General features: G+C 37.4%; 1 protein-coding gene across 1 annotated transcript in view; it reads right to left on the reverse strand.

Annotated features, from left to right (window-relative positions):
• Nucleotides 1-15,141, reverse strand: part of PIEZO2 (piezo-type mechanosensitive ion channel component 2) — a 731,335-nt gene that overhangs the window by 202,580 nt on the left and 513,614 nt on the right. Inside the window, exons 17-18 of the mRNA XM_006897012.1 lie at nt 8,745-8,959; nt 5,041-5,201 (exon numbers count right to left, since the gene is read on the reverse strand). Of these exons, the coding sequence (XP_006897074.1) occupies nt 5,041-5,201; nt 8,745-8,959 (376 nt within the window). The remainder of the gene's footprint in view (nt 1-5,040; nt 5,202-8,744; nt 8,960-15,141) is intronic.

Raw genomic sequence — 15,141 nt, forward strand, 5'->3', positions numbered from 1 at the left:
TGCCAGTATTTATTGTTTACTACTCTGTTGAACATTTCCATTATTACATAGTTGTTTTGATTTGCATTTCTCCAGGAGGGACAAATGTTGAACATTTCTTCAAGGGTTTGTTTTCCATCTGAATGCTTTCTTTGGTGAAGTGTATCCTGTGCCCATTTTGCAATTGGGTTGTTTTCCTTTTGAGGTGCTGGAGTATTCTATAAATATTAGTTATGGGTCGCCTATCAGATATGTCATTACCAAATATTTCTTCTTAGTCTGTATCTTTCCTTTTTACCCTGTTGGAGAAGTTTTTTGATGTGCATAGGGATTTGAGTCCTAGAAGGTCTCATTCATTTATTTTATTCTCTCTTTGTTGTAGGTTTTTCAAGATGCTTGGAAGGCTGTTCAAGTGTGCATTAGGGCTTCTAGAGTTCTTCCAAGTTATTCTTTTATTAATTTTTTATCTACTTTGAGTTGGTATTTGTCTATGGCATGATGTGTGAGTCTTGCTTCAGTTTTATACAGATAATTTTCTAATTTTGCCAGCACCATTTGATAAAGAGGCTGTCATTTTTCCAGGTGATTGTGCAACAGTGAATGAATATATATATATATTTAAAAAGTAAACTGAGGGAAGGGGAAGGGGATAAAATGTGTAACTATGAATGAATGAAAATCTAACATTTCTACAAACTTACATTAAAAATAAATTAAAATAAAAAATTATTTAAAAATAAGGAAAAAAAATGCTTTGCCTTCCCATGCTGCTTTTTGAAATCTTATGTTCAGCTCCTTAACTTCTTGATTTCTTCTTGGTGTTGTAATGCAATATTCAGAGTCTCTTCTGACATCCATCTTAGTCTTTTCTTTCTCCTCTCTCTTTGCAGTGACTTTTTATGTTCTTCATGAATGATATTCTTTATATCCTTCCACAGCTCATCTGGTCTTTGTTCATTATTGCTTAAAGCTTCAAATCTGTTCCTGATACTGTCTTTAATTCTAGTGGGATAGGCTTGAAGTCAAACTTTGGTTATTGTGGATTTTATTTGATTTTCTTTAGCTTCAGTTTGAACTTTCAAATGAGTAATTGACGGTCTGTTCCACAATCAGCACCTGGCCAAGTTTTCACAGCCGATATTGAGTTTCTCCAGTGAATTTTTCAATAGATGGTAGTCATTCTGAGTCCTGTGTAGACCATATGGTGAAGTCCATGTGTATAGTAGTTGTTTATATTTTTTTATAAAAGGTGTTTACACTCTTCCCCAACTGCACAATTCCAAGATATTTATTCTTCTGTAATCCATATTCACTGCCCAACTTTGAGGTGCATAGGAAACAACCGCTAATACCCTAGGTTGGATCAGGCACACCTTGCTCTTTAGAACTTTGAAGAGGTCCTTGACAACAGATTCCCCTCCCCTCGCAATGTACATGTCTTTTGATTTCTGCTGCTACCACTGATGTTGATTGTGGATCCAAGTAAATAAATCGATGACAGCTTCAATATTTTCTCTATTATCATGTTGCTTATTGGTCAAGTGGTGAAGATTTTTTTTCCTTAATGTTGAAGTTGAAGATTCTCACCACTGGGCTAATTGGCAGCATCATGATAGGCAACGAAGACATTGAGATTGTTGACAGCTTCGGTTTGCTTGGCTCCACATTCAACACTTTTGGTACCAGCAGCCAAAGTGTGATATCAGAGACCTCTCCAAAGTACTAAAGAGTAACGATGTCAGTCAGTCTGGAAACTAAGGTGCACCGGATCCAGGCCATGATCTTTGCAATTGCTTGCTATGCATCAAAAAGCTAGACATTGACTAAGGATAATAGAAAGAGAACTGATGTCTTTGTGCTGTGGTGCTGGAGAAGAGTATTGAGCATACCATGGATGGCTAAGAGAACAAACAGGTTCGTCCTAGAGAGAGGGTGAGACCAGGCTGCTCATTGGAGGCAAGGATTCTGAAGCTTCATCTGACATACTTTGGACATGTTGCTAGGAGGGACTCAGCTTTGGAGAGGGACATCATCATGTTTGGGAGGGTGGAGGGACAGCACAAGAGAGGAAGACCCTCATTGAGATGGATTGATTTGGTGACTGGAGTAATGGGGGTGAGTGTGTTAGAAACAATAAGATTGGCACAGAATAGAGCAGGGTTGTACATAGGGTCACTATGGGTAGCAAGCAAATAGATGGCACATAACAATGCTGAGGTGAAAACTGACATTGAAGGTTGTAGTCATTGATCTGCTACATGTCTCCTTCATTTTCTGCAAGCAAGATTGTTACACCTGCATAACTCAGATTGTTCATAAATTCTCTCCAATCCTGATCCTGATATCACTTTCTTCCTCATATGGTCCAGCCTTTTGAATGATTTGTTCAGTATACAGATTGATTGGGTATGGGGAAAAAAGATGTAACCCTGATGCACTCAGTTTAAAACATACCGTGTTCCCTTCTTCTGTTTGGACAGCTGCTTCTTGGTGCATGTATACGTTTCCTATAAGCACAATTAAGTCTTCTCAATGTTATCCATAATATGTTATAATCCATATAGTCAAATGTCTTTGCATAGTCAATAAAACATAAACATCATTCTGGTATTCTCTGTTTTTATCCAAGATTGGAAGACAACTACCTGGTCAACTGTTCACAACATTTAAAAAAAACCTGAGCCAAAAAATGTGGAAATTATAGAACAATATCATTAATTTTATAATGCATGTAAAATCTTGCTGAAAATTACTAAAAACAGCTGTAATAGTACATAAAAAAATACGTGCCATAAATCCAAGCTGGAAACAGAAGAGGCTATGGCACTGATGATATCTGATGGATTGTGTAGTGGTTTTTATGTTTTTAAAAAAATGTATTTGTAATTAATAAGTCAGTGTACAAAGTGTTTAACGACTATTTTGCTCTCAATGAACATACACATTAAGCTAAATTCTTTGTTTCAATTAAAACATAGACTTTGTTCTTTAACAATGACGTATATGCCACTGTATAGGAAGTGTGGTGATTGTATTCTCATCTGGCAGAAATCACTGATCTATTTTAAATTGTTAACACTTGTATGGCACAGAAGAAGAAAGTTTTAGTTTAGGCAGGAGGATGAAAGTTAATATTCATCATTTATCTATTTGTGAAATATGTTAGATTTTTTTTGGTGCAGTGACAAAATAAAACAGTGGTAGTTCCATGGTTTAATGGCAGATTTCTAGAGCAGAAAGACTCTCTGGATTATAACCAACTCAAAAATCTCAACTCAACACACTGCTTTCACAATTAACTCAGTTGATCCTCCAATGGTTTCTGAGGTTATAAATCACAAGGGAGGAGACTGCCCATCATTCCCCTGACAATCTCCTGGGGATTTGAACAATCAGAGAGGTGCTTATTTTGGATTAGCAGTGTATAGACTAGGCCACTAGAGCATCCTAGCTAAAAAAAATACAGAAAAATTGTAGTTGTGGTTGTTAGATGCCATCAAGTTGAATACGATTCATAGCAACCATATGAACAAAAGATCTGGATCCTGTTTTATCCTGCACCATCCTCACATATATGGACACACAAGAGCCCATTGCAGCAGTCACAGTATCAATGCACCTGGTTTAGGGTCTTCCTCTCCTTTGCTGACCTTACACCCTTCCCATCATCATGTCCTTCTTCAAGGAATAGCACCTCCTAGCAAAATGCCCAAAATATGTGAGGCAAAGCTTCATCATTCTTGGCTCCAAAGAGCACTCCAGCTGTACCCTCTTCAAGACTGTCAGTTCTCTTGGCCATCCATGGGATGTTCAGTGTTCTTCTCCAACACCAGAGATCAAAGGCATCAACTCCTTTTCTGTTATCCTTTTTCATTGTCCAGGTCTCAGATGCATAGCAAGTAATCAGAAAGACTATGGCCTGAATCAGATTCATTTTAGTCCTCAAACTGACATCATTAATCATCAATAATTTGGAGAGGTCCCTAACTGCAGATTTCCCAAGTGTAATTTGTCTCCTTATTTCCTAACTGCTGGTACCAAGGGTGTTAATTGTGGATCGAAGCAAAATGAAGCTTTGATAATTTCAATCTCCCTTCCATCCACCATGATGTTGTTTATTGGCCCAGTGGTAAGAATCTTCCCTTTCTTGGCATTGAGTTACAATATATTTCAAAGGCTGCATTCCTTGATCTGCATCTAGTGCTTCAAGTCCTCCTCACTTTCAACATGAAAGGTTGTGTCAACTGTATAATGCAGGTTATTGATGATTCTTCCTCCAATCCTGAAGCCACACTCCTCTTCATGGAATCCAGCTTCTCGAATTATTTACTCAGCATAGAGATTCAATAAGTATGGAGAAAGAATACCATTATGAACTACCTTCTCAATTTTAAACCACGCAATGTTCTCCTGCTCTGTTTGCACAACAGCCTCCTGGTCCAGGTATAGGTTCCTCATGAGCACAATTACATGCTGTGATTCCCATTCTTCTCAATGTCAGCCACAAGTTGTTATTAGTATGAGATCATTTGTTGAACAAATAGGCAAAAACCCACTAACTCATTATACAGAAAGCACGAAATAATAAATTATTTGTTGAATAATGACTTTTCTTTGTCGATCAGAATACAGACTATAATTATCATATTTTAAACCATGTGTCTGGTTTTGTTTTTTTTTTTTTAAATAAGGTGAGTGGTACTAAACATTTTCCGTTCTAAGTTTACTGTTTAGCAACATAAAGTGGAATGTTACTTGTTTCCTAAGAGAGAATGTAAGGAGATAGCATTGCATATTAAGTGCAGAGAAGCAGCTGCTTTTCAGATTAGATGAAAATATGACCAAACAAATCAGAAGTTGAGTCTTGAGCCTCCTTTGCCCTGTTGTCTTCCTCCTCTTTTCATAGGACACTGAACCTTGGTTTTCTGTACATGCAAGTGGGTGTATCTGTCTTTGAGGCCCCTTTGAAAATACTGGACATGTCATTTTTTAAAAAAAGAAAGAAAATAATAACCTACTCTGGTTGTATTAAACTTGATGATAAGACGAATATTTACTTGCCTCTTTCACAGTAACCCAGATAATATATGAGGAGACAATTTTGATGATATGCAACTCCAAAATCCACCACATGAACACCTGGAGCTTGTGAAAGTACTCCAGGAACTTCAAGAATAGAACGGTGAGGCGGTCAATCACTAGGTGCCACTTGTTTCTTAAGTCTGAAAAACAGGAAGCCACCCCAACCAATAATAACAAACTTATCTTTTTTATTATTGAAAATACTTCTCAAACTAGAAGCTGCAAAATAATAGTAGTAAAGTAAATTTAGGAATACTGAGACTCATATGTTGTTGTTGTTGTTGTTGTTGTTATGTGCCGTCGAGTCGCCTGCGACTCTGAAGCAAAAATTGGAATGACTATTTTTGCAAACACTAATCTAGATACTGTGATGAAGCTGTTAACTTAAACCAAACAATTGCCCTGACTTGATTGTGACCCTCCATCAGGATTCTGAGATTGTATATCCGTGCAGGACAAGACTATCCATCATTTTCTAATGGACATGCTGGTGAATTTGAACTGCTAACCTTCTGGTTAACAGCATAACATCTAATTATATAAGTTACATGTGATGATATCAGTTAGTCTTAAATAGATTACCTTCCATAATGTGTAAATAGATTACCTTCCATAATGTGGTTGGGCATCACCTGGAGAATAAATATTCTGTTCCTTGAGTCTAGAAACACATACCTTTCCAGAACTCTTTTATTCCTTCTGCAACCTGACTTATGGATTTTAGAACACAATACTACAATAGCATTCCTTAAAATACATATCTCTCTCTCTCTCTCTCTCTCTCCATTTCTTCTACTTATGTCCTTTACTTCCTGTAGGTGTTGATAAACAGAAAATCCTGTAAATGGTTTTTTTTGTTTTGCTTTGTTTTGTTTTGATTTTTTGCCAAAACAGTGCTTCTATAAAGGAAAATTATCCTTTTCTGGACTTTAACTAGGAAATAATTAGAACTCGGGTCTTTCCAGAATGGAAGCAACACTCACAAAAGACACAGCTCTGTTGAGGATGTGGTCTCACCAGTGTGAGGAGAATTTCAATCACAGTTTTAAAATCAAATTAGTACTATATTCGTTCTGCAGTGTTCTGCCATTGCTACTACTCATAGGCATTCAGATCTTAACTCATACCTGATCCCTTAATTGAGTTTACAAGGCTGTTAATTGCATAGAAGACTGAGAAGCTGGCCTTTGAATTAACAATGTAACTCCTTATGGAGTACATGAACAGAGCTTCCTTCAGTGTTCTAGGGAGTGATATTGTGGGGACTGAATCAAACTTCACTCAGAAAGGATTGATTGTTCGAGCTGATTTGAACAAAAGTCTTATCCAGGAAGCTTTGTAGAGCCAGTATGTCATTACATATGTACTCAGAAGCTCGCAAACACATAGTTGTTGTTGTTGTGTACCATCAAGTCAGAACCTTCCTATTACTGACCCTCTAGCGAGTTTTCAGAGGCAGTAAATCGCAGGAGGGAGAATGTCTATCTTCCCTGGAGTATCTGACGTGTTCGAATCACATGACTTTGGGTTGACAGCATAGCTCCTTACCACTAGGCCACTAGTGCTCAGGACACAAATGAAACATAAATATCTTTGAGTAGCTTCTTGATGGAGTTTAGAAATTTTTAACTGTTACCCTATATGGTTCTGAACTTAAGGAAATTTTAGCTTTATGGAAACAGTTGTTTCCTGAACAGCTCAGATAAATGTCAGTATGAATATTTGGGCAATAAATGAGCACAATATAAGGAGAAAAGAGGATACCTGTGTTGAGGAAATATACAGGTGTAGAAATAGGCTAAGAAAGAGTAGTCTAATTTATGATAAGATTTTATGAATGAAGCTTAAATACTATCTGAGAGTAATATAATAAAACTCAAGCCTTACTTGAGGAGCTTGGCTTGCTCTGTCCCTCTTAGAACACATGTTAACTCAAGTATGGAAAGGCATTACATCTCATACTGCTGCTTTACTTTCTTCTTTTGCAAAATATAAAGAACCAGCAATGATAAATGGTAGTACTTAGAAACATAGCTCCAAATATCAATGCAGCAAATCTCTTTGCTGCCAGAGTGACCTACTTATCTCTTTTTTGAGGAGGGACTGCGGTAGCAGGTTCCTGGCCATCAGCAGCCTTCTAGAGCAGAGCAGTCTGCTAAGATAGGAAGTATGGCCAGGCTGAGAGTTCTAAAAACACTGGAGCCCAAGTTAGGTGATCATTTACAGAGTTATTGCTACTGCATGCTGCATAGTATTCCATTGTGTGAATGTACCATAATTTCTCAATCCATTCTTTTGTGGTTGGAAATTTGGACTGTTTCCATGTTCTTGTGATGGAAAATAATGCTGCTATGAAAACTGGTGTACAAATTTCAGTTTGTGCCTCAGTCCTCATATTCTCGGGGTATATTCCAAGTAGTGGAATAGCTGGGTCATATGGAATTTATATGTTCAGCATTTCTGAGGAAGCATCAAACTGCCTTCCAGAATGGCTGCACCATTTTACAATCCCACCAACAATTTATGAGTTCCTTTCTCGCCACATCATCTCCAACATCTATTACTTGTTGCCCTGTTAAACTTTGCCACTGCTACCGGAGTGAGATAGTACCTCATTGTGGCTTTTATTTACCTAACTTGGGAGGGACTGGGAGCATTATGCTGAGTGAACTAACTCAGTCCCATAAGGATAAATATTGTATAAAATCGTTATTGTAGAATGAACATAAGGATCCAGAAGGGGTGGGAGAGGCTGGAAGCAAAGGAATGTGGATGTGCAGGGGGATGGGGGGATTAATCATTGGGTTGTACAATTTGATGGGTTGGTGGGTGAGGGAAATGGAAAGAATTTGTTCAAATTTATATTCAAATTTTGTAAATAAACTAGTAGGGAAAATATATATGAATGAAACATACTGTAAAGGTATTACAGTATGAAAATCAATAAAAATATTTTTTAAAAATATGATGTTGTTAATGTCCCTAAATTATTTTTAAAATGAGGCAGAAATAGATGAAATATATTTACAGGACAATGTTCATAGAGCTGATAAAAGTAAAATAAATTCTTCTAGTTAAGCATTAAAACACAAACAAACATAAAAAAACAAAAAACCCTCAAACCAAAACAAACCAACACTGGAGCCATCTTGAGTGGATTAGGCCGGATCTAGAATTTTCAAGAACTCCACACAACTGCTTGCTTCTGCTTCTACTGGGAGTGTCCCTCCCTGAGAGCAGGAAATGGTAAGTGTCAAATCTAGTCAGTCTTTGTCCAGATCACTATCTTGCACTAAAAATCTATGCCAAGCTACCTGGCCTATTTTAAGTGAAATTTAATTTAAATAAAATTTTAATGAATTTTGCATTGATTCTTAAGTAATATTTTCTTAAGAATGTGATTCTTAAATAGTCTTCTTTCAGTCAGCCGCTGTATTTATTTATCCACATGCACACATAAATGTTCCCAGTGGACAAGTACTTATAGGAGTGAGATGTCTGTTGAATGTCTCTACTGAAATTTACTCTAAACTTCACTGGTGGAATAGGTATGTTAACAGTAAAGGAACCATTATGAAAAAGATTTCAACTAATCAGATGGCTATCTTTCTGGAGCTTACCCAAGTGTCTTTCATTCCGCTTGCCAGCTACACTTTTTGAGCACACTGTAAAATGCTGCTTACCTGACATTTCCTCCTCTTCTGACTCCTCCTCTGAGTCCTCATCCTCCCCATACTCCTCACTGTCTTTCTCAGGCTTGCTTTTCTCCATGTTTTCAGAGCCACTTTCTAGGATCTCCTCCTCAGCCTCCTCTGCCCCTTTCCCCTCCAGCTTCTCCAGGCTGGTGGTCAGGTTCATCATAGCCAGGTCAGGAAAGCTGCCTTCAGGATGGGCTAATCTGTGGGCAGAGAGCAAAGGAGTCAGAATAGGAGGTTTCAGGGGACTCAAGTGAGGGGCATGTACAAGAAGGATACACAAAACCGAAAAGAAAAAAAAAGTGCAGATATGAAGGCCTTCAATGTAGCACGTGAGCATCTTGGTTTTTCTTGTGTTTATTTTTTTAAAAAAGCAAACTGTAAACCCAAGTTTTGTAGCTTTTTCTAATTTGGATTCTAATTATTAACCAGTAATGAGAGCTATCAACACCTAAACTTGACATTTTTCCCCCAAGGGAGCAAATGATCAGAGTTTAGGTTGTAGAAGCATGAAATGGCATCATGTAGAGCAAAGCATTTCATGGCTTCACAAGAGGACTTACTCATTTTGGTGGATGGGTAATTTTTTCTTGATGCTGCTCAAAGTAATTGAAATAGAAAGGGGGGGAAAAAGGAGATGAGAACAGAATTATAAGGAATGTCAGAAATTACATATCATGCTACACAACATCCATGATTGCATTCCTGTATGCCAGCTGCAGTGGTAGCCTGATGACAGGCACATTCCAGGATGGGGATAAGAGCATGCTTTGGCTGTGGACTATGTTTGGCAACTGGCTTGGGAAGGACAAGGATTTCAGGATTGCAAAGGGAAAAACAGACTATTGAGGCAAATTGCATCATGCTTTTGGAGTAATGCAACAAATCATTCCACAAGAACTGAACCATTCACATTGTAAAAAGTTGCATTGATTCTTAAGTAATATTTTCTTAAGAATGTGATTCTTAAATAATCTTCTTTCAGTCAGCCTCTGTATTTATTCATCCACATGAACACATAAATGTTCCCAGTGGACAAGTGCTTATAGGAGTGAGATGTCTGTAGCATGTCTCTATTGAGGTTTACTCTAAACTTCACTGGTGTAACAGTTTTTACTGGCTGTTTTGGGAGGAACTCAAGCTGAGCGAGATACAGGAGATGTAGTGTTCCCTGAGCCAAGACAGCCACCTGCAACACTGAAGCTTATTTCATAGGAGGCAATAGCAATTATGAACCCTCACTGTTTGATTTAGATTCAAATGAGTATTTTAAGTATTGTCTGTGGACAATAAGTACACATCAGGAAATGGCATAATGGAAATACCAGTATAATACACTCCACCTACAATAAAATTCTAGGTTTTAGTCTGCTAGTGGTGGGATGATTAACAATATTGTTCTACCTGCATAATTGTGGATTCAGAGTTAAACTATTTACTTTTCTTGAATATAATTTACTCCCTATCCTTTTCCTAAATAGAATAGTTTGTCTAGACAAAAATATAAGGTTTTATTTGTAAATATTATAATTTTGAATAACTTGTAATATTTCTTGGTGCATGGTTCTTTGATTTTTAGAGAAGTACTCATACAACATACATTGCTTTCAAAGTGATGTCAAGTAATTTAGACATCAGAAATAAACAATACTTTAATGAATTAAAGAACATTCTGAGGGTGGATCAACATTGGTGGAAGTAATGATGTTAGCATACTACTTTCCTATTTTCTTAAGCTAGTAAATGTATTCTCTTGACTTCTGGAAAGTTAATTGTTGTTAAAGCCGAACATCCTATTTTACAAGCCAATGCTTCCTTTAAACTCTTAGGACACATATTTAGTATCCTGCTCTGTTAGGACTCCAGTAGAATATGTCATTAAATGTAAAACAATTCAGGTGCTACTCCACTCACTTGTCTGTGTGTTTGTTCTCTTCAGCTTTGTCAGTGGATTGCATTTTAGAACTAAGAAGATATCTCTTATAGAAAAAGACATAGTCTGAGATATGTAAATAAGTCATTTCAGGGAATAGTTTGAATGTCTGTATGAATATTGTTGTGACTTCTTAATTTTTAATATGACTGCTCTTTATAGAGTGACACAGATATGAGGCTCTGTCTGTAATTGCTACTGTGACTACAAAGCAAATAGTTCCTAATTATCAGGCAGACTTAGGCATAGTGAGAATTATGACAACAGTTATCCAAATTTATCCAGACCTGTTGCATAGGATTTCACTGGCCAAAAAGATCCAAGAACATGGGAGTTGGTAAATCAGTCTTTGTGAACTTGCAATTGTCTGTAGATATCATTGATTAAATGAGGTTGGGGATTGATATTCCTATTTAATATCCCTCTTATCCCCCTATCCTAATCCTTTAAGGGGCCTGGTGCTTTACGGGCTAACTCACTACGTAAACTCATAATTAATGACCGGGGAAAGAGTACAGGCAGAATATTTGAAAGAGAAGAAATAAATTATGCTATCCACAGAATTTTGTTCAAGGACCTGATATTTTTAATAAATTTTTTTTATTTTAATCGTTATTTTAACAAACGTTTACAGAAAAGTTAGATTTTCATTCATTCATTGTTGCACTTTTACCCCCCTTCCCCCCCTCAAGCTGACTTTTTTTCACTAGTTTATTTACAAAATTCTAATACATATTCTAACGAATTCTTTCAATTTCCCTTACCCCCATCCATCAAATTGTGCAATCCAATGATTAATCTCTTCCCCCTGTACATCCACATTACTCTGCTTCCAGCCTCTCCCACCCCTCCTGGATACTCATTCTACAATAATGGTCTTATACAATATTTATCATTGTGGGACTGAGTTAGTTCACTCAGCATAATGCTCTGCAGTCCCTCCCAACTTAGGTAATAGTTTACAAAGTTATTGCTCCTGCGTGCTGCATAGTATTCCATTATGTGAATGTACCATAATTTCTCAATCCATTCATTTGTGGTTGGACATTTTGGCTGTATTCATGTTTTTGTGATGGTGATGCTGCTATGAACATTGGTGTACAAATCTCAGTTTGTGCCTTAGTTCTCATATTCTCAGGGTATATTCCAAGTAGTGGAATAGCTGGGTCATATGGAATTTCTATGTTCAGCTTTTTGAGGAAGCACCAAATGGACTTCCAGAATTGTTGCACCATTTTACAATTCCACCAACAATGTATAAGAGCTCCTTTCTTGTCACATCCTCTCCAACATCTATTACTTGCTGCCCTGTTAAACTTTGCCACTGTTACTGGAGTGAGATTGTACCTCATTGGGGTTTTGATTTGTATCTCTCTTATTGTCAGTGATTTGGAGCATTTCTTCATGTGTCTGTTTGCCATTAGAATATCTTCCTCTGTGAGAATTCTTTCCATGTCTTTTGCCCATTTTGTAATTGGGTCTTTTTCTTGTGGAGGCCCAGGAGTATTCTGTAAACTTTTGTTATAAGACTCTTGTCTGAGATAGTATTACCAAATGCTTATTCCCAGTCTGTAGGTCTTCTTTTCACCCTGTTGGAAAAGTTTTTGATGCGCACTGAGATTTAATCTTTAGAAGGTCCCCCCCCCCAAAAAAAAAGGAAGGTCCTATGTATCAATTGTGTCCTCTTTAGACTGTGCCTTTCTGGTTGTATTTGGAAGTCTCTTTATACCTTGGACTAGTGCCTCTAAGTTTGATCCCAGTTTGTCTCTTATGAACATTATGGTTTTCGGCTTTAGTCCCAGGTCTCTGATCCACCTTGAACTGATATCTTTGATTTCCTTGCCGAATATCAGTTTACCGTAGATAGCTGGGTCTATTTCTGTGTTCTCAATTCTGTTCCATTGGTCTATGTGTCTGTCATTGTACCAGTAGCATGCTGTATTTGTTACCAACTCTGTGTAGTAGGTTTTGAAGTCAGGGAGTGCTATGCCTCCAACCTCAGTTTTGTTTCTCAGAAGTGTTTTGCTTATTTGCGGTCTCCTGTATCTCCAAATAAATTTGATAATTTCCCTTTCAATCTCCTTGAAAAATTAATTTGGTGTCTGGATTGGGATTGTTCTAGGACCTGACTTTGAAAAGTCCATTTGCTAGATTATTAGATAAAAAGAGATGCCTCATACATTTGTTGTCTTATAAATAATGCAGGATGTAATTTCATTATGTCATGTAAGAGAAATGATTCTTGAGAAAGTAATTTTAGAAAGTTCAGATCTGTTGTTCATAGGGTCACTATGAGTTGGACTCGACTTGGTGGCACCTAACAACAACAATAACAACAATAATAATTTATTAATTTAGTGTCAGATGTAATAATTCCTCCTATACTATATTTAGAAGCAGTCAACATTGTCACTTTGTTATTATATACCATTGAGTTGGTTCCTAATCATGACTCTATGTAAAAAAATATGAAAAATTTCCTTGTTCTGCATCATTCTACCAATTTTTGCTCATTGTTTAAAACAATGTCAATCTATCTTATTGAGGGTCTGTGTCTTTTATGCTGAATTCTTTGTTCCAACAAGCATGATTTCCTTCCCCAGGATTGATGCCTCTTTAGACTAGATGTCTAGGGTATGAAATGAAGCCTTACCATCCTTTGATATAAGAAGCATTCTGGCTATACTTTCTCCAAGATAGATAATTGTTCTTCTGATAGTACATTGTATATCTAGCATTCTTTGTCAACATAATAATTAAAATGCATATTGTTCTTTGGTTTTCCTTATTCATTGCCGAGTTTTCACATGCATATGAGGTGATTGAAAGTACACTGCATGGGTCAGGTACACTATAGTCTACAAAAGAACATTTTTGCTTTTTAACACTTTAAAGAAGTATTTTGCAATAAGTATGCTCAATATATTGCATTATTTGATTTCTTGATTACTGCTTCTGTAAGTGTTGATTTTGGGATTTTGGATCTAATAAAATTGCTAACAATTCAAACTTCATTTATCATGATGTTGCTTATTGGTACATTTGTGAGAATTTTTTCTTTTTTACATGTGGAATAGTTTATATAAAGATGGATCTTGGCAGAAAGCAAAGAATACCAGTGCTTTATTGATTCTGCAAAGGCTTTAGACTGTGTGGATCACAAGAAGTTATGGCTGACTCCGAGAAGAATGGGAATCCCAGAACACTTGATTGTGCTAATGCGAAACCTATACTTGGACCAAGAGGCAATCATCAGAATACAGCAAGGAGACACTACATGGTCCAAAATAAAGAAGGGGGTCCATCAGGGATGTATTCTGTCTCCATACCTTTTCAATCTGTATGCAGAACAAATCATCCGAGATGCTGGGCTGTATGAAGAGGAATGTGGCAACCGGATTGGTGGAAGAGTCATCAACAACATGCATTATGTAGATGACACAACCCTGCTTGCTGAAACTGAGGAGGACCTGAAGCGCTTGCTGCAGAAGGTCAAGGACTGCAGCCTTCTATATGGATTGAAGCTCAACATCAAGAAAACAAAGATTCTCACCACTGGGCCAATTGGAAGCCTCAGTGTGGATGGTGAAGAGATTGAGATAGTTAACAGTTTTAGTTTACTTGGCTCCAAAGTCAATACTCTCGGTAACAGCAGCCAGGAAATCAAGAGATGAATTGCATTCAGAAAGTCAGCTGTGAGAGATCTCTCAAGAGTATTGAAGAGCAACGATGTCAGGCTGGAGACTAATGTGCACCTGATCTGGGCTATAGTCTTTACAATTAGGTGCTACGCATCAGAGAGTTGGACAGTGAATAGGGATGACAGAAAGAGAATTGATGCCTTTGAGCTGTGGTGCTGGAGAAGAGTGCTGAATATACCATGCTAAGAAATCAAACAGGTTTGTCCTGGAGAAGGTGAAGCCGGAATGCTCCTTGGAGTTCTGAAACTTCGTCTGACATACTTTGGGCATGTTGCAAGGATGGACTGGTCCTTGGAGAGGGACATCATGTTTGGCAGAGTGGAAGGGCAGCGAAGGAGAGGAAGACCTTCAATGAGATGGATCGATTCTCTGACTGGAGTGGTGGGAATGGGTGCGTTTGAGACGGCTAGGTTGGCACAGGATAGAATGGCATTTAGAGCTCTAGTACATAGGGTTGCTATGAGTTGCAAGTGACTCGATGGCACATAACAACAACAACAACAACAACAATCTCCATCAGTAGGTGCTTCAAATATTCTTTGCTTTCAGCAAGCAAAGTTGTGCTTTTCACATATTGAAGGTTATGAATCTGTCTTCCCCCAACCATAATGCCACATTCTTTACATAATCCATCTTCTGCACTTATTTGCTCATCATACAGATTGAATAATTATAAGGAAACAAATATAATGCTGATGTTCACCTTTCCTTATTTTAAACTACACAGCTGTTTTAACAACTGTCTTTTGGT

The sequence above is a fragment of the Elephantulus edwardii genome, unplaced genomic scaffold (genome assembly GCF_000299155.1).
Source record: "Elephantulus edwardii isolate Elephantulus edwardi_28Jun2011 unplaced genomic scaffold, EleEdw1.0 scaffold00196, whole genome shotgun sequence".
Lineage (NCBI taxonomy): Eukaryota > Metazoa > Chordata > Mammalia > Macroscelidea > Macroscelididae > Elephantulus > Elephantulus edwardii.